Source organism: Trichogramma pretiosum, unplaced genomic scaffold, assembly GCF_000599845.2.
Source record: "Trichogramma pretiosum strain Unisexual culture from Peru unplaced genomic scaffold, Tpre_2.0 scaffold25, whole genome shotgun sequence".
NCBI lineage: Eukaryota > Metazoa > Arthropoda > Insecta > Hymenoptera > Trichogrammatidae > Trichogramma > Trichogramma pretiosum.
In genome coordinates this window covers 860943-887471 of record NW_019641621.1, presented here as the reverse complement: position 1 = coordinate 887471, position 26529 = coordinate 860943, and the positions used below count along the sequence as shown (strand labels likewise).

At 40.2% G+C, this 26529-nt stretch overlaps 5 protein-coding genes across 5 annotated transcripts; 3 read left to right on the top strand and 2 right to left on the bottom strand.

Moving 5' to 3' along the window:
* Positions 1 to 562: 562 nt before the first annotated feature.
* LOC106654055 lies at positions 563 to 8548 on the top strand. Its single transcript, XM_023458881.1, has 2 exons — positions 563 to 2522; positions 6723 to 8548. Exons 1-2 carry the CDS (start codon positions 707 to 709, stop codon positions 8546 to 8548), a joined length of 3642 nt encoding a protein of 1213 aa, XP_023314649.1. The 5' UTR covers positions 563 to 706.
* A 2734-nt stretch (positions 8549 to 11282) lies between these two features.
* Positions 11283 to 12780, top strand: LOC106654132 (pre-mRNA-splicing factor Syf2). Its single transcript, XM_014373852.2, has 3 exons — positions 11283 to 11614; positions 11866 to 12299; positions 12383 to 12780. The coding sequence occupies exons 1-3, from the start codon at positions 11537 to 11539 to the stop codon at positions 12546 to 12548; spliced, it is 678 nt and encodes a 225-aa protein (XP_014229338.1). The 5' UTR covers positions 11283 to 11536; the 3' UTR covers positions 12549 to 12780.
* A 1261-nt stretch (positions 12781 to 14041) lies between these two features.
* On the top strand, positions 14042 to 16649 carry LOC106654078 (cytochrome P450 4C1-like). The gene is made up of 11 exons (XM_014373767.2): positions 14042 to 14271; positions 14354 to 14463; positions 14540 to 14816; positions 14936 to 15029; positions 15126 to 15228; positions 15304 to 15406; positions 15476 to 15588; positions 15677 to 15745; positions 15825 to 15993; positions 16076 to 16255; positions 16325 to 16649. Exons 1-11 carry the CDS (start codon positions 14118 to 14120, stop codon positions 16492 to 16494), a joined length of 1542 nt encoding a protein of 513 aa, XP_014229253.1. The 5' UTR covers positions 14042 to 14117; the 3' UTR covers positions 16495 to 16649.
* A 497-nt stretch (positions 16650 to 17146) lies between these two features.
* On the bottom strand, positions 17147 to 19678 carry LOC106654054 (ankyrin-3-like). Its single transcript, XM_014373743.1, has one exon. The coding sequence runs from the start codon at positions 19676 to 19678 to the stop codon at positions 17147 to 17149; it is 2532 nt and encodes an 843-aa protein (XP_014229229.1).
* Positions 19679 to 21572: 1894 nt separating this feature from the next.
* Positions 21573 to 22988, bottom strand: LOC106654053. The gene has a single exon (XM_014373741.2). The coding sequence runs from the start codon at positions 22986 to 22988 to the stop codon at positions 21573 to 21575; it is 1416 nt and encodes a 471-aa protein (XP_014229227.2).
* Between the last annotated feature and the right edge of the window lie 3541 nt (positions 22989 to 26529).

Below are 26529 nucleotides of genomic sequence, written 5' to 3'. Positions count from 1 at the left end.
ATAGTGTGTCAGGATCATGAATTAATTATTTATTTCAGAGATGTATTTTAGTTTTAGACCACAAGTGCCATATTATTTGTATACCATAGCTGGGGATGTCGGAGTTACTTTTTTATCATTTCTCTGTTTATTTGACATAGATGGTTTCGTTAAAAACCATTATTACCCCTGACATGATGGATTTAACTGAAAAAGCCTTTGTTTATTTTGAAAGATCCAACGTAATTTTTGATCGATCGTAAGTGAAACTAGTTTAGAATAATTAAATTGAATATTATTAAAGATATTTTAAATATGACAGAAATTTTGAAATCAATAAAAGATCGATGCTTTGACGATCCCTTGGCAATAATGTCCTTAAATAAGAGAAAAACGTATTGATTGATTCTTTTGAAACACTAAAAGATGTTTATTCAGCATTCAATGCAAAATCTGAAAACTCCAAAACAAATTGTATCGAGTAAAGTAAATTCAAAGTTGCCGACTTGATTGTCACACGAGCCGCGGCGCGACCGAACACATGGGTATACGATTGGCGCGCGCCGTCGCGACCAAACTTTCGAATTCCGACTGTTGAGTATCATACGAGCTGTCAGAGTTGTCGGTTCGCGCCTCACAGCCCCCTCGCGCTCGAACGAAGAAGAATCGCGTCGACCGCAGCAAGTCGTTCTCGTGAAAAAGAAAAAGAAAAATTAATTTCGTAACAATGGACCGTTACTACCGTGACAGCGTGGCAGCATTGAATGCTTTGCGAAACCAATTCAATGGGCAGGTCGAACAAGAATTTATTCGCCAACTTTATCCGCAGATAGTAGATTGGGCGGACAGAATCCCATGGGAGAATTTCAAAGACATTTTTCGACAATTACAGCTCCGGCGAGAAGAAATCGATTTGCTCCTCAGAGAGGATGCGAAGAGCGGCCTTCCCCAATGTCCACTCATCGCATGCGCTTCCCAGACCAACTACAAGGACGAACCCGATCTCGACGAGGACGGCAGACCTCCGCAGCGACGCACCACACCGTTGCACATGATAGCTGGACTCGAGTTTCCTGAAATTTTGCCCTACGTGGCCCATGATCTCTTTGACATTTATGACAGATTTGACGTGAACTACACCGACGAGTTGGGATTCACGCATTTCCATGCGGCCTGCAAGTGCAACGTCGTAAAAGCCGTCACCAAATTTCTCGAGCTCGGGCAAGATCCCAATCTGATCGTGCCAGGGACGCTCGATTCGCCGCTTCATTTGACCACGAGCCCGGAGGTGGTCGAACTGCTGCTGGAAAAAGGTTCCGATCCGACCCTGACCAATGCCAAGAGATCGACTCCTCTGCACAGCATGTGCCGAGGAGGACTAATGCACACTAGCCAGGAGCTGACGAAGAAATTCTTCGAGATCAACGAAAAAATCGGTCAACATCGCGTGCCGATCAACGCCCAAGACAATTCAGGCAATGCGCCGTTGCACTTGGCTCTCATGGCGTGCCAGCGGGGCACGATGGAGATTCTATTGAATAATGGCGCGGACCCGAATCTACCTCACGGAAAAAACCTTTGGACACCTCTGCACTTTATTTGTCTGAAAATTATGTTCGCAACGCATAATCAAAAGATACCGATGGTCGAATTGCTGCTGAGGGCTGGCGCCGATCCCAATGCCACGCTGGAGGGATCGACTCCTCTGCATCTTATTTGCCAGCATCATGATCACCATGTCGAACTGTTGAAGAAGATATTCGAGCTCGGTGGGCGGCGGGTGAATGTCAACGCCGAAGACCGTCAGGGCCGGACGCCGCTGTTTTACGCCGTGGTAACTCTCGGCCCGAGTTTGGTCGATGTGCTTTTGGATAATGGCGCCGATTTAACCAGCTTCAATTTTCCGACTTATGATGACTTTCGCGAATATTCGAAAAAGTGGAATCACGGGGCTCATGATATCTTGATCCTAGCATCTGGTGTTTTGGCCATCGTTGATATCCTCCAGAAAGGAGGATACAAATGGTACGAAAGAGAAGAAATATACGATCTGACGATCGGGGAATTATTCGAAAAGTTCTGGATGTTTCAGCCCTTGTCGGACTCCGATATACGTTTGCGCAGAGGAAAATGTTGGTTCGAGGAAGATGCCTTCGTGGAAAAAGCGAAAGAGATCAAATTCAAAGGGGATCTGTCGCTCCACGAGGTGATCCAGTTACGACCCAAAGAGGCGAAAAAGAAGCTCGACTACTTGGACTACTTCAGATTCGCTACGTCGGGCGATTTACACAAGCTCGGGAATTATAAGTACGGCTGCGCCTTGCATCTGTGCGAGAAGCTGGCCAGGGCACATTTCCTGGAATTGGCACTGGAGGTTTTCCCGAGCGTGATTCCCATTGGCAATTCAGAAAAACATTACCAAGAGGTCAACGAGACGATTTGCGATCACCTGAGGAACAAAGATTTATGGCATATGTATAAGGCTCGGCAGCAGCAGATCGAAATCGATAGAAAAAAGAATAATGGCTGCAAAAATAACCCCAGCTCGTAGAAATCAAACATAATGTAAAAATTTATGATTTGTATATACATTAGTATATAGGAACAGTCATGGTAACTAATAAGTCACTTAGTTTGTCAATAAGTGTAACGACTAAAATAATAAATCTAAATGAATAGATTGACCAATTTTTCCATAAATATTACGATTGAAATTAATGTAAATATATATAGATTGACCAATTTGTCCATAAATGTAACGATTGAAATAATTGTAAATAAATAGATTGACCAATTTGCTTGGTTTTTAATTTCTCATTTAATTCACGTTTTTGGATTATTTTGCAGACCTTACAGCTTGAAGATGATACCTTATTGAAAAGAAGGAAAAAGTAAACGTTTAGAAGATTAAAAGATTTTCCGATGATTTTTTTTTTCAACTCAAATAACAACGTCGGGAGAGACACACATTAAATGAATAAATAGTTGATCTTCTGTCGGGAGAGAATGAGTGAGTATGCGATATTCACAACATTCAAATACGAGACTTACGCGTAAGCTTACTGAACTTAGCACAAATAAGGTGCATAATAGGCTTGGCGTAGATGACTTTAACTGAATCGGCTCGTCGAATACTCGTGCGGCTCGCGCTGCAACTGGCCCAACTGGCTTCCGGTTGTCGAATCGCCACAACTCATCTGTCAGTTGTCCTTGAATATCCAAAAATTCGTACTAAATCGGAGCAACAGTTTACCTTCCTTTTTCTGTCGATACCTTGTCGATGGCAGATGTTAATTAATAAGCCCTGATTGTTTTGTGAAGACTTGTGTGATTTTTGAGTACTACTTTTCACATATGCCGTTTAATACTATCTAATCTAATGCGTTAGAAGGGACACATGACATGTGAATTTCAATGCGCCATAATACGCTCCAAAAGTCTAAACATTGTGCCTGCCTTAAAATGCGCGTTTGGGCGCAAAATCAATAAACACTTCAGAGTTCAGACTAGAGGTGTACATACGATTTGCCGATTTATTTTTCACCGCAAACTTTCTTATTCACACACGATAACTGAGGGATGTCGAAGTTACTTGGGTTATAACGTGAGTGATAATACAGGCTTTACTTTTAGCGCAGTAGTTAGTTGGATTTTTATCATTACTTTATGCAGTCGTGCAAAAATCTGTGCGAGCTGATGGTTTACCCATTCGCTTTTATTTGTTACAACGATTTTGTCAAGACATTTTTACATCGATAGATTCAATGTAATTTTGTCGATAAAACCAGTTTAGAATGATTTCATTGGTAGGGCAATGATTCAAATTTATCACTCAATATTTTAGAAGGCGACCTGTGCTAAATTCAGCTTCAGCTAAAAATAGCTATATAAATCGATATAGTTGACATTTTTTGTGACAGTAAAATATGTTATTCTATACCTGATTGACAAAAAAAACTTCTACCCAAGCTCTGAAATAACAATTACATCACTTTTTTCGTAAAACTAAATATTGTATTATAAATCACTTGCCGTATGATCTTGAAGAGTTTTTCATCAATATTAATCGATCGGATGTGAAAATTTTTAATAATTGCGTACAACTTTTCATACACATCAAAATGTGACAGTTTTTAAGAAAACCGATATTTTATTAGCACTAATGCCACATTTAAGCTCTTGGAAGAGAAGCAAACTCTTCTTTTCAAATTCGACTCCGCTCAAGTGGATGAGGGTACTTTTCTGAAGATTTTCTCACCCCATAGATCAATATCGATGAAACTCTCTTTTAACTATTATGAAAAAAGTTATGTCATTGTTATTTCAGAGCTTGGGTGGACGTTTTTTTTTTGTCAAACAGGTGTAGAATGAACATATTTTACCATCACGAAAAAATGTCCACTATTTCGATTTATATAACTACTTTTAGCTTAAGCTGAATTTAAGCTTTCAGCACGGGTCGATCCCCTTAAGTGAAACTTGTTTACACGAGTTTATCAAGAATTAATAAAGCTTTCTCAAAAAATTATTACCAACAGATTGACTTGAAATTCATTATCAAATATTAGAAAAAATATCTTTCAAATATGGTGAAAATTTTGAAAATCAATCAAATTTCGATACTACGACGCCCGATCTCTACTCTGAGAAAAAAGTATATCGCTATCTCAAAGAGACTAATTCTACGGTGACTGCAGAAACGAGTTTACTTAGTACAATTTCTCTTCGTAATAGGGAGAATCATCACTGGCCAATAAGCAGTTTTAAACGCGGCACTTCCCAATTTATAAGCTGCATGTAAAGTGAAAAGTGAGTGATTTGCGACAGAGCGCCCATTGCGAAGACTGCTTAACGTTTTCGAGTGCATAATTGCGCTACATTTGTTAAAGCATTGTAATTTAGGAAATGTAGCCGGAAAGCTGCAATGGCTAGAAAATTTACAAACGATGCGCCTTTTTAAGTTTTTGACCCTCAGAAATCCAAATATCATATTAATTGTTATCGCAATCCCCGACATCGGGGTGAAAAACGAGGGTGAAAGTGTTTTTTGCATACATCACCAAAACTAAGCAAGATTTGGAAAAATAGATTACGCCAATCGATTCCTCGTGAAATTTTACATAGAAATACATTTAAAACTTTCAATGGGTCTGTGTAAAATGGTTCACAATATCGAAAAATTAGTTAACCGTCGGCCGTGTTGGCTAGCCACGCTCTATTTGCCGTGGATCGCTGTACATGCATTTTTCGATATTGCGATCGATTTCACACTGACACTTTTAGAAGTAAAAGTGTATTTCTATGTAAAATTTCACGAGGAATCGATTGGTGTAATCCATTTCCCCGTATTTTGCTTAGTTTTTTCGGATTCTTGATCAAAAACATAAAAAAGCGCATCGTTTGTAAACTTTTTGGACGTAGCCGGATGCACATTGAGGTTTTTACACTATGACGCGGTGTACACGGAAAAGTGATTGCCTCTTGAAAGATGGAGCTACGAGTACTGCCAAACACGATGCAGACTCAAGCTGATTCTGAAGCTGCTTTACGAAAAGCGAAGCAAATTTCCACTGTGCTACGCAGTTCCTACCAAATTTTCTAGCCATTGCCGCTTTCGGGCTACTTTTCCTAAATTACAATGCTTTAACAAATGTCGCGCGATCATGCCCTCGAAAACGTTAAGCAGTCTTCGCAATTGAAGAAGCTGCACGCTCTTTCGTAGTGCAATTTTTTTCTGTTTAATATTTTAAGAATCAATCACTTTTCCGTGCACACGCACGCATGCACAATGCACATACACACACTCGCATACGAGTGCGAAGAGCGGCCCTTAGCACTGCTGCCAGTGCGAGTCGGCATGGCAAGTTTTCAAACCGAGATCTAAACTCGGCAACATCGAACTCAAACTCGGGTGATAGTGGTGCACACTGCCCACACTGAGGTGCGCAGCTCGCCGCCCAAGGGCTAACTTTCTTTACAGCAACGTCAAAGATTCGAACGACCGTTACAACGTTGCGAACGATGGCTAGCATAGGGTTCGATTGTCACACCCTGAAACGCACTGCACAGTGCACATGTGACGCACTGCGAGCGAGCGGACAACCCCCACTACGATTAACCGTCATGCACCAACGAATCAATACCCGCGTCCGTAAGTAGCCGAATTGCCGCAGTATTGGCATCTAACATCGTGAAGCAAGATGTCCACCGTAACTGCTCGCTTGTATCGTTGTGTGTAACCGTGCAGTGCTTTACAGTGTGTGACAATCGAACCCTATGCTAGCCATCGTTCGAAACGTTGTAACGGTCATTCGAATCTTTGACGTTGTTGTAAACGAGTTAGCCTTCCAAAATCCTTGGGCGGCGAGCTGCACACCTCCGTGCGTTGGTGTTAGTGGGTGCAGACAGTGCACCACTATAAGCCGAGTTTGAGTTCGATGTGTGTGAGTTAGTGAATGCGTTTAGGTGCATCATATTAAAAAAGGGGAAGTGCCGCGTTCGAAACTGCTCGTTGGTCAGTGACAATTCTCCCTGCCACAAGGAGAAATCTCACTTGTCCCAAATGAACTTGTTTCTGCTGTCCCAGCAAAATTAGTTTTCCCGAGCAAAGGATCCGAGGTGTCAGAGCTGGCAGTTCGCTCCTTACAATACCTCGAAGAATCGCGTCCACCGTAGCAAGTCATTCTCGTGAAAAAGAAAAAGAAAAATTAATTTTATAACAATGTACCATATCTGCGTTGCAGAATTGAAAGCTTTGCGAAAACAATTCAATAGGCAGGTCGAAGATGAATTTATTCGCCAACTTTATCTGCAGACACTAGATTGGAAGGACAGAATCTCATGGGAGAATTTCAAAGACATTTTTCTACAACAGCTTCGGCGAGAAGAAATCGATTTGCTCCTCAGAGAGGATGCGACGCGCGGCCATCCCCTTTGTCCACTCATCGCATGCGCGTCCAAGACCAACTACAAGGACGAACCCGATCTCGACGAGGACGGCAAACCTCCGCAGCGACGCACCACACCGTTGCACATGATAGCTAGACTCGAGTCTTATGAAATTTCGACCTGCAGGGTCCGTGATCTCTTTAACATTTATGACAGATTTGACGTGAACTACACCGACGAGTTGGGATTCACGCATTTCCATGCGGCCTGCAAGTATGGCCTGGACGGCGTGGCGAAGAAATTTCTCGAGTTCGGGCAAGATCCCAATCTGATCGTGCCAGGGACGCTCGATTCGCCGCTTCACTTGACTACGAGCCCGGAGGTGGTCAAACTGCTGCTGGAAAAAGGTGCCGATCCGACCCTGACCAATGCCAAAGGATCGACTCCTCTGCACAACATGTGCCGACTAACGAAAAATAGCAAGGCGTTGACGGAGAAATTCTTCGAGATCAACGAAAAAATCGGTCAACATCGAGTGCCGATCAACGCCCAAGACGAGTCGGGCAATGCACCGTTGCACTTGGCTCTCATGGCGAGCCAAGTGGGCACTATGGAGATTCTACTGAATAATGGCGCGGACCCGAATCTACCTCACGGAAAAAAACATTTGACACCTCTGCAATTTATTTTTCAGAATATCATCAATAAATACGCATCACGAAACGACCTGCGGGAAAAGATACCGATGGTCGAATTGCTGCTGAGGGCTGGCGCCGATCCCAATGCCATGCTGGAGGGATCGACTCCTCTGCATCTTATTTGCCAGCATTATGATCACCATGTCGAACTGTTGAAGAAGACTCTTCCCCCTCGTATTTGCCAGCATCATGATGACGATGTCGAACTGTTGAAGAAGATATTCGAGCTCGGTGGGCGGCGGGTGAATGTCAACGCCCAAGACCGTCAGAGACGGACGCCGCTGTTTTACGCCGTGGTAACTCTCGGCCCGAGTTTGGTCGATGTGCTTTTGGATAATGGCGCCGATTTATCCAGCTTCACTTTTCCGACTTTTGATGACTTTGCCGAAAATTCGACCACGTGGATCGGTAAGATTAATTATAACTTGATACTAGCGTCTGGCGTTATGGCCATCGTTGATAGCCTCCAGAAAAGAGGATACGAATGGTACGAAAGAGAAGAAAACAACCGTACGGTCGGGAAATTATTCGCCAGGTACGAATTGTTTCAGCGCTTGTCGGACTCCGATATACGTTTGCGCAAAGGAAAATGTTGGTTCGAGGAAGATGCCTTCGTGGAAAAAGCGAAAGAGATCAAATTCAAAGCAGATCTGTCGCTCCACGACGTGATCCAGTTACGACCCAAAGAGGCGAAAAAGAAGCTCGACTACTTGGACTACTTCAGGTTCGCTACGTCGGGCGATTTACGCAAGCTCGAGAGTTATAGGTTCAGCTGCGCCTTGCATCTGTGCGAGAAGCTGGCCAGGGCACATTTCCAGGAACTGGCACTGAAGGTTTTCCCGAGCTTCGTTCACATTCATAATTTGCCGGAACATATCTCTGAGACTATTTTCGACCACCTGACGAACAAAGATTTATGGCATATTTATGATGCTTCGCAGCAGCAGATCGAAATGGATAGACAAAATAATCCCAGCTCATAGAAATCAAAAATAATGTAGCAATTTATGGCAAGTATGGCAGAGAGAGCTGCGGCGTACAAGCTCCTTATCTTTCAAGACGTTCGCCTTCGTCATGAATTTAATAAAAAATGTCAATACATGCTGAAAAAGTAATTATATCAGTTCTTATTGTTATAAATGGTTGTTCTTTAATATCTAAAAATAATTTTTTATTCTAATATTTTTGGATAGCATGTGGAATTTTTTTTCCTCTTGATATGAAAAGCTTATTGGCGGACATGCGTATATGAATTGATAAAAAGTTATTGCATTTAATTAGTGTAATAAATACACTGCATAAAAAAATGAATCGTCTTCAAACATTATGTTATAAGCGTAAGCAAATTTAAAAAAGACTGAAAAATTTGATTGCGTAATCCAAAAAAATCCAGCTATATTTAACAAAATTTTTCGAAGTACGGAAAGCTTTCTTTACATTATGTTGTAAGATTCGAATCGATATTGATTGAGACGCCCGGGCAAGTAGAATCATAAGTAAGGTTTTTTTATACAAATTATAATTTTACATAATCAAACGAGATTATTATTTCAATTTTGTACTACATACTGAAATAATGGTTCCTATAAATGTTAAAAATCATTTACTGAATTATTTTTCAGACTTAAGTATACAATTAAAGTTTGAAAAGGAAAATTTCATTTTGCGTATCAATTGTTGTCAGAATTTGTTTGATATCATTGCTATCATAGCTCATTAAATAATTATTCAATAGTAGATTGATATTATAAACTATTATAATCATTATATCCAAAATAAAATCTATTATAATCATTATATATTATATATCATTATATATTATAATCATTATATATCCAAAATAAAATCAAATATCTATTATATCCAAAATAAAAAAATAAAAAATTTTGGAGTTAGATTTGAATTGGGATAAGACTGTCATACTTGCTAATCTTTTAAAAAAGTATTACCACAATTTTTAATTACTGTATGGTAGACATTTTAATTTTATATAGTATTTGAAATATAAAAATTTCAGTCATGCTGAATAATTGTCGGAATATAATTGATTTCATTCATATCATATCCATGTAATTGAACAATGGTAGATTGAGTATAATAATGAGCCTTTTGTTAATTTGATGAGTATCAAATTGGATTTATATCCATGCGATGAATAGTTTTCTTTTTGCATCAATAAAGTACAATTTTTGCATATACAGGTATCCCTCGTTATACGCGGCTTCTTCATACGCGGTTCAAGACGTTCGAAAAAATTTTTTTATAACCTTTTGAAAAATTTGACAATGGCTTCAAATACTCCGAAAATTTCTAAAACTCCAATAAAAAAAGAAAAGTTATGAATTTGGCTGAAAAATTGAAAATTCTAAATTTAATCAGAGAAGGGGAGTTTATATTGCAGCTATTGCTAGGCGATTTGAAGTCAATGAGTCGTTCTATTCGAACTTTAGATTTTTATATTGACATGTTTATAAAGATTCGCTTTTTCCCTCATTACACGTGGAACTTTTCCGGAACGTAGCCCTCGCGTATAACGAACGGTTGCCTGTACATTAATATATAGGAACAGTCATGATAACTAATAAGTAATAAGTCACTTAGTTTGTCAATAAGTGTAACGACTAAAATTAATCTAAATAAATAGATTGACCAATTTGCTTGGTCTTTAATTTCTCATTGGATTCACGTTTTCAGATTATTTTGCAAACCTTACAGCCTTACCTTACAACCTTACCTTAAAATGATATCTTATTGAATAGAAAAAAAGAGCAAACGTTTAAAAGATCGAAAAATTTTTCCATGATTTTTGTTCAATTAAAATGACAATAATATTTTATTTTATTCAATTTTGTCAATCAATTATGTTTTTTTAAAAAGTTTTCTAGTAATCGATCCGGTAATACATACAATTTTTCTCATTTCAAAAATAAAATAGATTCTACAAAATCGTGGTATGCAGATTTGAAACCAGTTTTAACTCATATAAAATAAACCCATACCAATGCTTGACTATAACAAACCAACTACTGTCGGCTATTATTTATATGAATAATAATTAAAATAAAATGATGTTGAGATGAACATTTTTTTTGCTTCTTTGAATAATATATTTTCAGAAAAAATTATAGCCACATTTTTAAATCATCAAATCTTTTTTTTAAGCGATCTAAATCAGGAATTCCGACCACCTTTAATAAACTTTAATAATTTTCATGTATATGTATCGATTCAATTTTTAAGAACGAATATAGGGTTCCTTATGTACTTCTAGACTTTTCCCATTTTGTATCTTTAAAACTTTTTTAAGAAACATTACAAGCTTCGTTGAATCAATTGTGTAAGTACTCATTCAAAAGGTTAACTTTTTCGCTATCAGAAAGTATTTTTAAACAATTATTTCAACGTTATGTATAATTTTCACAATTAAACAAAGTGAGAATTTTTCTCAAGTGGTCGAGTGCTGGTAGATTTACCCCTATGTATTGTTTACTCTTTTTTGTAAACTAAAAATAAGTAAGAATATTATGTGATGTTAAAAATTATTTTGATTATTGAAAAACCTCGTCATCCAATACGATAGAATGGTATAACACTTGAATTTAAATACAAGTCAAAACATATCAAGTCTACCTTTAAATGCACATGCGCACGCCAAGTCAAATTGACTGGTCAGTGGTCAGTCATCAGTGGTCACTGGAGTTGAGCTTGCCACTGCGCCGCAGACTGTTGTTGTCACTTGTCAGTGTGTAACTGGTGTAGCTCTGCCAAACGTACGTCCACACCACTAGACGTATCCGAAGTATTTCCATAGTTAACATTTATTCATTTAATCCCTTGTTGCTGGAATCCGAGGCACTGAACTTGACAGGCTGCCAGTACAGTCGTCAGCATCAGTGCTCAAACTGTACACAGAATAATATTTATTCTTCTCGTTTGCATCAAACTCGAGTTTTAAAAAAGAAAAGTTTACAATGAGTGAATCAACCAAAACTGCTGCTGAGAAAATGAAAGAACGTATGGAACGATTGAAAAATCTTCATTTAAAAAGAGTAAGTACCTTTTTATTTTTATTATCTCGTCAAAATATGAAGTATATAAACTTTTATTAAAATCGAAGCTATAACCTCAAATCTAATATGTTCGTATTTTTATCCAAGAACATTATGAGCGTAATGTTGATTACAGTTTTTATATTTTTAAATGTAACTGTCAAAGAAAATAATCTTACTATTGAATTGTGTTTAAATTTTTTTTCAAGTACTTTATGAGTATATTACTAATTATAACTTTTTTATTGTAGAATGAAGCTCGTCAACACAATCATAAAGCAGTTGTCGAAGAGGATAAGCAGAAGAAGCTACCCTCGAATTGGGAAGCGAGGAAACGTCAAGCGGACTGGCTTCTGCAAGACGAAGAGGCTAGAAAAAAAGCAGCAGAAGAAGGTTTAGATTATGACAGGACCAAACTTCTTCACATTGATGCCACTGAAGCAGAGCGGCTAGCCAGAAAAAAAAAGAAAACTGCACCCAATGATGGATTCAGTGATTTTGAACAGGCCACTGTTCGTCAATATAACCGATTAGTAAAGGGAATCAAGCCCAACATGGAAAGTTATGAAGAGGCCAAAGAAAAGTTGGGGCCTGCATTTTATGGAGATCCTAACACTATTCTTCATGGATTGCACAAAGACAAAAAAGAAGCCATTGACAAAATGGTAGACGATTTGGAGAAACAGTACGTACATTTATTTCAAATTTTAATTTTAAATGCACAGAAATAGCGATCAAAGTTATTAAAATTACCTTTTTAATTTGCAGATGTGCTAAACGAGAAAAGTACAGTAGGAGAAGACGTCACAATGATGATGAAGATATTGACTACATCAATGATAGAAATGCCAAATTCAATAGAAAATTGGAGAGGTTCTATGGAGAACAAACTAAAGTTATTAAAGAAAATTTGGAACGTGGAACTGCTATATAATTTATCAGAATTAATATGTTATTTTTAATAGCATAAATAAGATATAAGTTATTGTAAATATAGTTGGTTAAGTAAAATTGTGTAACAGTATTATTTCACTGTTCAGTTGGATTACATACTATTTTAAATATTTGAAGCTTTTAAGTAACAAAACAAATCTATGTAAATACATTTGAATCATTAAAATTATATAGACAAGCGATGCATAAATAAAATAAATTATTTAATTCAAGTGTAATCCAAATTTTTTGTATTATTAATATAATACTACATAGAATCTTTGTAGATTCATTAAATTTAATGTTTCTTGAAACTAACTTAATTATTAAGGAAGTCATACTAATACTTGAAACAGTTTATCCGTGTATGCATCACTCATAAGCAGCTGATAGAGTAATACAATCACTTTTAATTCCACAGTCCGCACTGCTTATGCATATTGTGATTACTCCACAAATCATAGAGTTGACTAGGTTTAGCTAAGCAGATCGAAAAATTTTTTAAATCGGCGTATCCTTACAGAACCGATCGTCTTTATAATTCCTCAATTCTTCAACATTCAAATAGAACATTTATTTTAATTACTATCGCTATTTGCAATGAATTCTTTTCACAATGAATACCTCGTTTTTACCTTACATTTTGAAACGTGGTTTGAAAATTGTTAATTTTTTCATTTGAATATACTTTAGCGATCCAGTAATTCTAAATTCGATTTCTTTTTCTAAATGTGCAAAGTAATTTTTAATATTATATTCTTCATAATTATTATGCGATTTCATGTAAAATTCAACAACTTTTCAGTCAGATTAATATCAGCTCATAGCGTCCTGAAGATTCAGAGAAAAAAAGGATTGATATAATATTATTAAGAAATGTCCAACTGAAAAATTTGATAATATTATCATTTTTAATCACAAATTACAAAAAATTAATCCATCTATTAATTCCCCAAATCGTAATATTAAATTGTCATTCGTACGATCTTAATCTCGCTCACTTGCATACGATCGGCGCAGTACGCGCGAATATTCTCCTTCCCCCGGTGCACATCCGCAATTATATACACATTACACGCGCAAGTTTGTATATAGACATACACGCAGGGAGACTCGGAATCATAAAGCCTTTCTGTTGCTCTCAACGAAGGCAATTTGCAAACCCGTTTTCGCACTACTATACATAGAGTTCGATTCGACGAGCAGTCTCGGAACGCTGCTTCTCTATTTTATACGTATGCCTCGTATATAACGCATCTTTTGCGGAAAGCGCCGCATCATCGTCGTCGCTCGTATATCATACCGATCCCACTCTAGGCGTATTTCGCGTAATAGTCCAATAATAATGCTCGTAATTACACGTTGAGATCGCACCGATTACGACGCGTCGCGCGTGCGACTTTGCGAGATAAAAAAAAAAAAACTATGTTCGCGCGTTCCAGCGTGCGAGCTGCGCGGAGCATGTGAGTCTCAGTCACACAGTCCGTAGCGTACACTACACACCACGCCTCGCCTCGCGCGACAGCTCGAGCTCGTTTTATCAATCGGACACGCAGCAGCAGAAGACGAGATGATCGTCCAAGTGCTCGGCGTACTGCTGCTCGTCTGCGCTTTGTACCACTATTACACGCGATGGACGAGAATCGGGAGACACCTGAAAGTGATACCCGGACCGACGGTCTGGCCTATCGTCGGCTGCCTGCCACGCTTGCTCGTGCCAATGGGTATATAAATTCAAACTCTCGACTCGAATTGTTACGTCGTTTAAATCCTTTGCTTTTATTTTTCTATCGTGTATATGTACAGAGCAACACTGGGATAACGTCATGAAAATGGCCAACGAGTTCTATCCCATCTTCAAGCTCTGGGTCATGCACGTGCCGGTCGTCGTTATAATGACCGCCGAAGACGCCGAGGTAGATCATCATTATTACTATCTTCGTTCTTTTTTTTTTGTTTTCGCTCAACGAGGACCGATCTCGATTTGCGCAGGTACTGCTGAGCAGCTCGAAGAACATCGTGAAGGCGAGTGTGTACGATTTTCTCCACGGCTGGTTCGGCACCGGCCTGCTGACCAGCGCCGGCGCCAAGTGGAAGCAGAGAAGGAGGATCCTCACGCCGGCCTTTCACTTCAACGTCCTGAAGAGGTACGTCGACATCGCCATCGAGAACGACGAGAAGACCCTGCAGCAGCTCAAGTCCCTGGGCAAATCGTCCGAGCAGCAGCTCGTGCCGTTTCTCACCAACTTTACGCTCAATGTCATTTGCGGTGAGTCGTTTTTGATATTCTCGTTGTTACGAGTAGCTCTTTTTTGTTGTTGCGATCCGCCGATCGAAACTGGTTTTGTCTTCTTTTTTTTTTGTTGTCGTTGGTGCGCGCATCGATAGAGGCGGCCATGGGCACGGCTTTGGCAGGAAAAGAAAAATTACAGAAAGACTACAAGCAGGCCGTTTTGGACATGGGCGACACGTTCATTTACAGGTGAGCTTTCGCGATCGGTATGGACGAATTAAAAATCGATATCGTGACTCGATTCTTGAGATGAGGATAACAATTACATAAGCGTTGCTTTACTAGACTTCTGAGGCCGTGGTTGAGACAAGACTGGGCCTTTTACATTACGAGCGAGGGTCGTAAGCAAAAACGAGCTTTAGAATATTTACACCGATTCACCTCTAATGTGAGTCTTCTTCTTTACCAAAAAAAAAGTAAATGATAGCGATAAGTAAATATTATGAACTCTTTATCGTCGTAGATTATTAAAGAGAGAATGGATTACCATGAAAAGACAGGCGGCCAGTTTCTGAAAAATTTGAACGAAGACGAGGAGTCCTCGGAGGTCAAGGAAGTTTTTGGACGTGAGTTATTCAGCAAATATAAATTTTCCGAGGTAAAAATTAACTCTCGCAATTAATCTCTCATTACAGTGAAGAAGAAGCGCTTGGCTATGCTCGATCTGCTGATAGCGGCTTACAAAGAGAGCGGCGATCAAATCGACGAGGAAGGCATACGCGAAGAAGTTGACACATTCATGTTTGCGGTGAGTCTGCAATTTCTGCCTATTTTTTTTTCCATACATCTGGCTTTTTAAAGAAAAAAATGTTACTTCATACTGTTCATTATTACAGGGACACGATACAACTGCGATGGGCATGACTTTTGCCCTGCTTCTAATTGCCGAACACAAAGATGTTCAGGTAGAAAATTTGATTTTTAATTTTTTCTTTCGTTTTCTTTGCGTACTGAAACTCATAAAACTTTTCGTATCATGTATAGGAACGAATCAGACAAGAAGTGACCGAAGTTCTGCAAGAGCACGACGGGAAAATGTCAATAACGGTACTGCAGCAGCTGCACTATCTCGAAAGGTGCATAAAAGAATCGCTCCGAATATATCCCAGTGCTCCTTTCGTATCGCGCAGATTAATCGAAGACGTGAAACTCGGTAAATATTTGATCTGTTTCAATAATCTATATAACAGCGCGAAAGTTATTTATAATTCACGGAAAATTTTCATTCTATCTAGAAAAGTATACCATTCCCAAAGGAATAAGTCTTGAAGTACGAATCATAGATATTCACCGAGACCCCAAACACTGGGAGGATCCGTTGAAATTCGATCCCGATCGATTTTTACCCGAAAGATCGCAGGGAAGACACAACTTTGCCTACATACCTTTCAGCGCTGGCCCGAGAAATTGTATAGGTATATATCTATAAAATACATTCATTAAATTTTAGGATAATAGATTTTATTGCTCCGAAATCGTTTCAGGTCAAAAATTTGCCATGCTCGAAATGAAGACATTCATATCACTGATCGTCAAGGACTTCGAGCTGGACATAGTTGACTTTATGGCCCATCAAGTGCCATTGTTGCCGGATATAGTCATCCGACCGGGAAAGCCTATTCACATTAAATTTACACGTATCGACGAGAAATGAACTTTGTAAATACAACATCTAGGATAAATATAAATTAAATAATGCTTTTTGATATATCAATTAAAGTCGATGAATGCGCTGTTAATTTTTTTATATAAACGGCCGATTCTCTGTGAAGTCGAATGGCCAAAAAAATTTTTTTTTTTGCAAATATGAAAAACTTGTTGTATTCGATGTCATATGTCCGAAAAAATTTTTAAAAAAACTGGGGCCTTCTATGACATTTTTTCAGATGCCCAAAGTTGGCCTTTTTAGCGTTTTTTGGAAATTCATTCTTTCTTTAATATAATATTTGAAAATTTTATGTATACATACATACACGACCAATTTTTTATTGCAAAAACTTTGATACAACTTATTTTTATATATTATTTGTATAATTAAAAAAATGAATGTTTAAAAGATTAAACGATTTTGCAACGATTTTTTTTCAATTCAAATTACAGCGTCGGGAGAGACACACAGTAAATTAATACATATTCTGGCAGGAGAGAATGAGAGAAACTAGATAGAATGAGTGAGAAGGCGATATTCACAACAATGAATTCAATTAATTTATTTTTTTCAAATTTTATTCATTTAAATTATATGATAAATGTATAATATTCAATAACAATAGACATTATAGATCTACAATTTATTCTTATCCCCATCACGAGCTTTGCTCGCCAGCTGTCAAGAAAATGTGATACAAGTCTTCGTTCGTTAGATTGTCGAGGACCATGTCACAGCACTCGAGCGGCAGCCGCTTATGTATCAGATCCCAGAAGGGATACAACGTCCAGCTCTGGAAAAATCTTCTGGATAATTTCTCGCACAGATGCGCGACGACACACGCCTCAAACCCTTTTTTGCGGAGCGTCGACAATTTTTTCTTGCTACGGGCGAACTCGAAGAATTCCTTGCAGGTGAATCGTTTTGCCACCTCCTTAGGTCGCAACTGGAGCAGGTCGTAGAGCGACAGACTCGGACTTATCATCGTCTCTTTCGCGAAGATCGTGACCTCCTCGTGGTCCTGCCAATTGAGAACTTCAAGATCCGCCGACTTGACGAACAATTTGTGCTTGGCAAACAGATTCATGATCGTCAGGGCGTCCGTTCGGCTAAGCTCGTATCCTCTAGTCTCGAGGCGCTCGACGACGGCCAAAATGCCAGACGTTACTTTTATGTTTATGCCGTCGTTCGATTCAACGCCGAGGTTGAATCTTCTCTCGCTTGGGAAAACGAAGTTAGACAAGTCGGCGCCGTGATCCAACAGTACATCGACGGTATTCGGCGATAATCTCGCCACGACCCATTCGAGTGGCGTTTGACCGGTCCTGTCCCTCATGTTGATCGACACTGTTTGATGACTATCTTCGTTTATTATCTTTAAGACTACCCCCGCCAAGTATTTTTCGGAGGACATCGAGCAGATGAAGTGCAGCGGCGTCGATTCATCATCTACCTTGGCCAGATTCGGGTCGGCGCCGCGTCTCATCAGCTGCTCGATCATCTTCTTGTTGCTCCACAAAAGAGCCAAGCTCAGCGGTGTCGTACCGTACGAGTCTCTGGCATCGATCTGCAACTGCTGATTTAACTCGTCGTTAACCTTGAAGAACATCTCCACCAAATCTTTGTTGTGGGTTTCAAAAGACATCACGTGCAAAGCAGTATTTCCTACATCGTCAGTCAAATGTGGATCCGCACCTTGCCTCAGCAGAAATTCGGACACTAATTTTTTCTTGAGTTTCAGAGCCAGGTGCAACGGTGTCATACCCTGTTTGTCCTTGGCGTTTAACTGTCCCGAATGGTATTTGGCGTTGCTAAGCTCGAATAACATCCTGAGCGATTCAACGTCGTAATACCAAATACCCATGTGCAGGGGTATATTTCCATCCTTATTGGCTAATGTTGGATTGGCACCTCTTCTCAGCAGCAATCGTGCCACTTCCTCGTTGACATGGCACAAAGCCAAGTGCAATGGCGTGTTACCCTCATTGTCCTGTGCATCGACTAGCACATGTCGATGTTTTTCGTCGCTGATCTGGAACAGCAGATTCGCCAAGTAATTGAATCCGATCATCTTGCAAATGATATGCAGAGCTGTCGATCCCTCTTTGTCGGCCAAGTTCGAATCGGCGCCTTTTCTCAGCAACCATTCGGCGACATCCGTACGTATATTGTCCTTCAGAGCCCAATGCAGTGCCGTCTTACCCTTCTTGTCTTGGGCGTCGAGCGGCAATGGTTGATTTTTTTTGTCGCTGATCTCGAACAGCAATTTCATTAAGGCAATAGGACGATTCATCTTGCATATTAGGTGCAAAGCAGTCGATCCCTCTGGATGGGCCAAGTTAGGGTCGGCGTCTCTTTCAAGCAGCAGCTGTACAACTTTCCTGTGTCCTTTCTCCAGAGCCAAGTGCAGCGCCGTTTTACCCTCCTTGTCCCGGGCGTCGAGCGGCAACGGTTGACTTTTTTCATCGCTGATCTCGAACAGCAGCCTCATTAAGGCCTTAGGACGATCCATCTTGCATATTAGGTGCAAAGCAGTCGATCCCTCTGGATTGGTCAAATTAGGGTCAGCGTTATTTCTCAGCAGCGACCGTACTACTTCTTTGTGTCCTTTTTCCAAAGCCAAGTGTAGCGCAGAATAGCCTGTCTCATGCACAAGCAGATTGGGATCCTGGCCGAGCTCGAGAAATTTCTTGACGACGTAATCGCAGCCGATAGCACAGGCCACATGGAAATGAGTCAGGCCAGACGAGTCGGTGTAATTAACATCGAAATCATTGTAAATTTTAAAAAGCTCACGGACCATGATGTCCTTATTAAGAAATCCGCTCCTAGCCGCATGATGCACTGCCGTAGTTCGACGCTCAAGTGGCTTACCGTCTTGCTCAATTTTAGGCTGGTATTTGTAGCCGCTGTTAGCCACGAATTTAATGAATAGTTCTCCTGGACGATTGTGCCCCTCTTCGTCACGGAAACTAATAGATTTCGCGAGAAGCCAGTCGACTTCTTCGGGCTCAAAAATGTCTTGAAAATCTGGATATTGGCCCTCCCAATCGTTAAATAAGCAGTAAAGTTGACCGAGAAATTCATGTTGATCTTCTTCAATCTCGTAATTGAATTTTTCACGCATATCCCTTAATCTATCCAAGTTTTGTTTGTTCAGATGGTTGTCCACGTTGTTGTAGATGTTCATCGTCTTGTCCACTAAACACACAAGCACAAAGCTGTTTATTATTTATGGGGACATTCCCATTGAAAATGAAAAAAATCCACACATTTTTTTTACGTTAAAACATTCTTCAACATCATAAAAATACTCTGTTAAAATTTTAGAACTTAATTCATAAAGGAAAAAAGTTATGCCCGATTAGGCGAAGCGACTAGCGTGCTCGATATTTACAGAACAAAACTTCGAACGCGTTTTTCTCGAAATCACTTTTTTTTAGCTCTTGCCAACGATTAAGAAAAAACTACAAGTCCAGTCCCTATGTTTTATATCTCTTTTTGATCGTTACAACTTTCTCTACAACACAGACCTCTAAAAAGTTGAAAAAAATCATCTCTAATTTTTTTTATGAAGGTGAATTCACCTCGAAAACAGTACTTTTTCAGAAAAATTGGTGCCAAAATCGTAAAAATTGAAAATATCAACTTTTCACAGGTTTATGTTCTAAAAAAAGTTGTAACGCTTATAATGACATATGAAAGATGAGAATTGGACTTATAGTTTTCTCTCAATCGTTAGCAAGAGCTAAATATGGATTTCAGCAAATTTCATTTGCAGCTATCAAAATGGGTCATAAGTCCCGTAACAATTTTTTTTTGTAGTTTCATATTTAAGGAACAATAACAAAAAGGTCCGGAATTAATAAAATTTACAGTTTTCAAAAAATATATATAAATGCATTTAAACAGTGATTTTTTTTTACTATTTGTAATGGGAATGTCCGAAATTTTTTACTTTTTTCACGAAAATTACTTGCTGCGATCAATGCCGCAACGTGAGTAATTTAGTTGTTCACGCGGCGAAGTCGTAGCGCGTACTGACTGCACTGGACGAAAATTGTGAATTAAATAGTCTAGAGGCCCTCTATCGGTAGAATTACTCTAACAGTGCTGATTCTGAGTGTTGGGGCGGAGCTTATTAGCTCCTGTCAAAATCGCCAGCGTCGGCCACGCGAACTAAATTTTTTCTTATGAGACTTACACTGATAATAAGATTGTATGAAATTTTTTCATAATTATTATTATCTTGAAGCCAACCTTTTATACTAACGCATTGATAATGTACATATGAATACGTAAAAATGACTTTAATTAATAAAAAACAAAAATGATACGTCGGACGACTGTCAAAGTAGCCACCATGTTGTTCTTACTGATTTTGCTGAGCGCCTTACTTTTAAGACTATTTATCACTTAATAAAAATTTGTTTGGGGCCAAAAGGAGTTTTCATTAAAATTTTCATTGAAATTTACAATGTCTATTATTATAGATACAGCATGACTATAGTTGAACACGTGTTGAGCCCTGCACTGCTACATATGCTATTGTTTATTATCAGAGCTCGAGCGGGTAAACTGTCTATACCGATCTGCCTCGAGACTCTGCTCTGTTAAGTGATGCCGTCGCGGGTTTTAACAAAATTAGTCGGGAACTTGAGGATTGTTTTTTTGTAACAGCTTTAATTGAAATAACACTTAAAACTAATTAATAACAAAGAGTATATATAGCACGACGCACTGGTCGATTTGGTAAGTATTACAAACTGTGGTCGAGTGTCGAGCTCTGTAATACGACGACTGACCAGTAAAATTCTGCGGCCGTTACAACGAGTCGCGCTTCTAACATCAACATAAACAAAGTACAATGTGTACAGAAAATAGGCGCGAACTAATTCGAACATTCCGCCCGCCTTGCTGCATACCAGCAATTATAAAGTGTAAGCATTATCCACGATCAACATACAAGTTAAAACAAAATCACAAATCATCTTAGCATAAGTGAAAAAGAGAATACAAACGTAAATAATAAAAATACAAACATAGAAAAACATAGAAAAAAATCATAATTTTATCTTCTCAACTCATGCACTGTCTTCATTAATGCACTCTTGAGCGTCCTGGTCCAATGGAAGTTTCACCAGCTTAACGATCGGTCGCATAAGCTGAGACGAAGCGGTCTTGATCGTGACTACACGCACAAGTCCATCTTTACCAGGGTGCACCTCAGTGACCAATCCAAGCGGCCACCGCGCGGGAGGTGAAAGCTCATCCTTTACCAATACCATGTCACCAATCTTGAAATTTTCGTGCTGGTCGTACCACTTGTTACGCTGCTGCAACTGGTTCAAAACCTCCTTCCTCCAACGCACCCAAAACGAATTACGAAGCTGCACAATCAATCTCCAACGTTCGTTCAAGCTCCTTCTTTGATCTTTCTCACATTTTTCCAATTGAATAAGATACGCAGAGCCGACCAAAAAGTGTCCAGGTGTCAATGCCACTAGGTCATCGGGACAATCGCTTTGTCTGCAGATAGGGCGAGAATTCAGACACGCTTCGATTTGGGCAGCCAGTGTAGATAACTCTTCGAATGTCATCGGTGTATCGCCAATAATCCTTTTGAAGTGATACTTAAAGCTTTTGACAGCTGCCTCCCATAATCCACCGAAGTGCGGAGCTCGCGGGGGTATGAAAGTCCACTCCGTGCCCCGAGACGCAAGTCGTTCCGTGACCGTCGAATAGAAGTCCGAAGCCTCCGTGAACATGCGTGCAAGCTCAGTCGAGGCCTTCTTAAAAGTCGTAGCATTGTCCGAGTAAATTCTCGTGCACACTCCTCGGCGAGCTACAAATCTCGCGTAAGCTGCCAAGAAAGCATCCGTGGTAAGATCCGATACAATTTCAATATGTACTGCCTTCACAACGAGACATACAAAAATCGCTACGTAGCCCTTTGTGCTCTTCGCTCCGCGACCACGCGAGAAAAGCACGGACACTGGTCCGGCATAATCCAATCCAGTGCTTGCAAAGGGTCGCTGTGGAATGAGGCGTTCTGCAGGCAGCGGAGCCATCTGTTGCCTTCCTGTTTGAGCTCGGTATCGTGCACATTTCACGCAGTCGCGATATAGTCCGACGACGATCCTCCTTGCGCCAGTGATCCAGTACTCACGGTGCAACTGCGAGAGCATCAACTGCACGCCCCCATGAAGAGTCAACTTATGAATACCGCTGATCAACCTCCGAACAATCTCACAGCTTCCTGGCAAAATTACCGGGTGTCGCTCGCCGAACGAGAGCGGCGAATTCTGAAGTCTACCACCAAGACGAATAATGCCCTCACGGTCGATGAACGGTGTCAAGCTGCGCAAGTTGCTTCTCTTTGGCAGCGCTTTTCCTTGTTTCATGAGGCTTATCTCTGTCGAGTAATATTCTCGTTGTATAACTTTGTAGCAGGCGATCTTAGCCCACCTGAGCTCCGAGAGAGTGAGAAACGGTCTCATCTGTGACGCAGAATTGCTTCGTCGCGCTCTAGTCCTGCTGAGCCAGCGACCGCAGTACCCCAAAACGCGGGTCAATTTTAGAAAACTTGAATACTTCGTCAATCTTGCAAGCATGGTGTCTTCCTTCTTGATTACCTTCTCTCTTATTTCCTGAGCCACATATGAGTAGTAATGGAGCTCTATAGCGGGACAGACGTCTCCCCCACTCTACCTCCCTTTATAAGTAAAGTTATAACGTATACCTCGCTATAGTTATACATACACACACTCACACAGTCCCGACTATGCTCTTTACAACACACACACACACACACACACACACACACACGCCCGCACACTGTAAAAAAATCCGAAAAAAGCTGGACCCGAGCCGGGATTCGAACTCGGGTCGTCTGGGTGGTAGGCTAGTGCCTCGACCGCGTCACCACTCAAGAGATGTCATACAATGGACCTGAGCATCTCTAGAGTCGCATGCTTGCGTTCGATACGCATCAATAGACGGACGCGGTGGCTTTTACTATCTTGCTTACAGCGTACGCATACACACACATACCAGCATACACACTCACACAGGTCCGCTGTTTTACGATATGTGCTCTTTTAACGTATGCATTGCAATAGTTACCTATATGCCGGTACACACTTACCAATGCACATACAGAGATCTGCTTTATCGATCGCGGTACATATCGATCGCAGTACGCATAAAACGAGCTGCTGCATTGGACTCGCGACACGCACATACCAGCACGCGCATACTACGCACATCTACTATGTATCACATGCACGCGCGACACACATACAATTTACCATACATACGTCGCACACACGCTATGTACACGCACGCATACCAGCACACACATACTACGCACACCCACTATGAACCACACGGACGCGCGACACATATATACGCACTCGGATGCATACATCGTTTACACACTATGTACACACATACTACGCACACCCGCTATGCAGCACACGGACGCGCGACACACATATACGCACTCGGATGCATACACCGTTTACACACTATGTACACGCATACTACGCACACCCGCTATGCAGCACACGGACGCGCGACACACATATACGCACTCGGTTGCATACACCGTTCACACACTATGTACACGGATGCATACCAGCACATGCATACTACGCACACCCACTATGCAGCACACGGACGCGCGACACACATATACAATTCGCATACTACACGCACGGGAGCACATGTTACACACATAGCACGTCAACTGCACACATGTTTCACTTTCCCTGGGATACACCTGTTGCACACTAAGTATTGCTGTAAAAAAAACAATGAACACTTTTTTACGTTGTTGACACTTTTTTTATTTTACGAAGAAATTGGCACATTTATTTTTCAGAAAAAAAATTTATACACAACGTTAAGTCTCTGACACAATTATACACGTTTAAGACTCTTCGCCACTAAACGTTCGCTCTTAGCGTACGTTATTCCATAGCTGAAAAAAAAAAAAATAAAAAATTATTAATTTCAAGTAAAAAAAATTAAAAAAGAAACTGTTAAAATTGTACTCACTTTATGGCATACTCTTTAGCCAGATATCGCCTCTTCCTCTTCATGCGCTGTACCTCCTCCAGATTTTCCTTGGAGGCGCCCGATCGTAAACGCCAGGCAATTAATCGCGACAAGTTCGCTATTTCGCGCCTCTCGGCCTCAGCTTTTAGGCATTCCACAAAAAAATCCTTCGGGAACGTATCTTCCTGTAAAAAAATGTAATATTTATGAAATATATATTGCATTATAATGATTAAAATAACTTACCCCGCCGTTGAATACTTTGACCGCCAAACCATGAGGATCGACGTAGATTTTGAAATAGCTGTAAGTCTCGGAGTTGTCCATGGCTTCGATGCTGACTGACGAATGAGTCGAAAAGCTCGACGAATAAAGCAGCGCACTCTCGGATGAATGGTAAAAAAATCTCGACATAGGACTCTGAGTCATTTTATCAAAAACATGAGCGGTCGTAAAGACTTCAAAAATGACCCTGACAAACGCACAAAGGCTTGTTGTACAAGTTGTAATCATTGACATCGGAGAAACTCCCAAACACTTTTCGAAGAACGATTTGCGCTACGGCAATTGTTTTGAGTTAGGAGCAAGCGCGTTTCGGCATCAGAGGCGAGATAAGCAGGAGGACTTGCGCGACGATTTTATATCTCGAACGAATTCGCCGGAGTCGCCGATGAGGCGAACGAGTTTCGAATGGGTCATTTTTCAGTCGTCGACGACGCGATGGAATTTTTACTTGAATATTATTTTCCGCGAAGTAGCCTCGAGACAATACGCGTGATATTTCGCTCGTTATCATTTTATTTTTATTTTTTAGAGGAGTCGTCGAAGACACTAGGAGGAGCTTTATTATTGAATATGACGGTGTCGTCACTTGTCATTCGATAACTCAAATCACTAGGAGGAGCAATTGTTATGCGTAGGGAGGGATTGTCTCTTATAATACGCTGCTTCATTAAAGAGAGCGTTAGTATCACTTGACAAACAAAAATGAGCGAGTTTAAAAAAGCTGTTATAAAAATCTCGTGCTATTTAAAAAATAGCACGAGAGAAGCGCGTAGACGTTTACGTGATAAGAGTGAAAATCAACTGAAAAAAGAAATTATAACTCTGATTTCTCGTTGTGGCCTGCGAAAGACTGCTAATATTTATAAAAAATTTTTCAAAACCTCGGACTCTATGCTGGTTTTATTATACAATTTTCTGAAGCGACGAGGATTGTTACATACGCATCATGCTTCGGCGATAAGAGATGATTACAGATCTCGTATCGGTAAGTACCTTTTTTATATATTGTTTTTATGTTTTTTTTTTGCTCGTTATCAAAAAATGTTACATCGCCGTGCGTTTTTTAGGGGCAGATCACGATGCCTGTCGAGCTATACGGATTTTCTCGAGCGAGCAGCGTGAGTAAAAAATTATCGTGTGTATACTCGTTGCATTTATTAACTTTGTGCTTTTATAGATGACCAGGCTTCGACAAGCCGACAGGTCGGAGGAGGCTCGCGGCGTTTTACAATTGAAGGAGAATCTAGCTTTTTCTCGAAGCGGTTTCAAGCAGAAGCGAAGAAAATTTCGATAAAAATGCTGCCCCCCGAGAGTGAAATTTTACCATGGCTCGAGTGTGCTGTGAATGATATTTTCGAGTATGTTAGAAGTAAGGCGACATCGGAAAACTCGCGAATAGGCTTGAGCATAAGCAGCAAACATCTTTTAAGCGGCAGCGCCGGCCTTTCGATAAGGCCTATAAAAAATTTTTCAAGCAAAGATTTAGTCGATTTAATTATGGGATTGGTTCAGTCCAATACCTCGTTTTACATCGACGAGCCCTTCGACTTGCATACTACATACATCGACGTGCCTCACGGGCTCGGTCGTAAAAAGCAGCCGCTGGATATTAATACAGTGACGAAACGCTCTATAGTCACGATAAAAAACGATGACGATCTTTGCCTGCCTAGGGCATTGATCGTTGGTGAGGCG

What these genes read in the sequence shown, in the direction of transcription:
- LOC106654055 (XM_023458881.1), top strand. Translation starts at nt 707, where the DNA reads ATGGACCGTTACTACCGTGACAGCGTGGCAGCATTGAATGCTTTGCGA. An exon ending in TGGCTGCAAAAATAACCCCA is followed by an intron (nt 2,523 to 6,722) that starts GCTCGTAGAAAT and finishes TCTGCGTTGCAG; the next exon opens with AATTGAAAGCTTTGCGAAAA.
- LOC106654132 (XM_014373852.2), top strand. Translation starts at nt 11,537, where the DNA reads ATGAGTGAATCAACCAAAACTGCTGCTGAGAAAATGAAAGAACGTATG. An exon ending in AAAATCTTCATTTAAAAAGA is followed by an intron (nt 11,615 to 11,865) that starts GTAAGTACCTTT and finishes TTTTTATTGTAG; the next exon opens with AATGAAGCTCGTCAACACAA. An exon ending in GTAGACGATTTGGAGAAACA is followed by an intron (nt 12,300 to 12,382) that starts GTACGTACATTT and finishes TTTAATTTGCAG; the next exon opens with ATGTGCTAAACGAGAAAAGT.
- LOC106654078 (XM_014373767.2), top strand. Translation starts at nt 14,118, where the DNA reads ATGATCGTCCAAGTGCTCGGCGTACTGCTGCTCGTCTGCGCTTTGTAC. An exon ending in GGTCAAGGAAGTTTTTGGAC is followed by an intron (nt 15,407 to 15,475) that starts GTGAGTTATTCA and finishes CTCTCATTACAG; the next exon opens with TGAAGAAGAAGCGCTTGGCT. An exon ending in AATCGAAGACGTGAAACTCG is followed by an intron (nt 15,994 to 16,075) that starts GTAAATATTTGA and finishes CATTCTATCTAG; the next exon opens with AAAAGTATACCATTCCCAAA.
- LOC106654054 (XM_014373743.1), bottom strand. Translation starts at nt 19,678, where the DNA reads ATGAACATCTACAACAACGTGGACAACCATCTGAACAAACAAAACTTG.
- LOC106654053 (XM_014373741.2), bottom strand. Translation starts at nt 22,988, where the DNA reads ATGAGACCGTTTCTCACTCTCTCGGAGCTCAGGTGGGCTAAGATCGCC.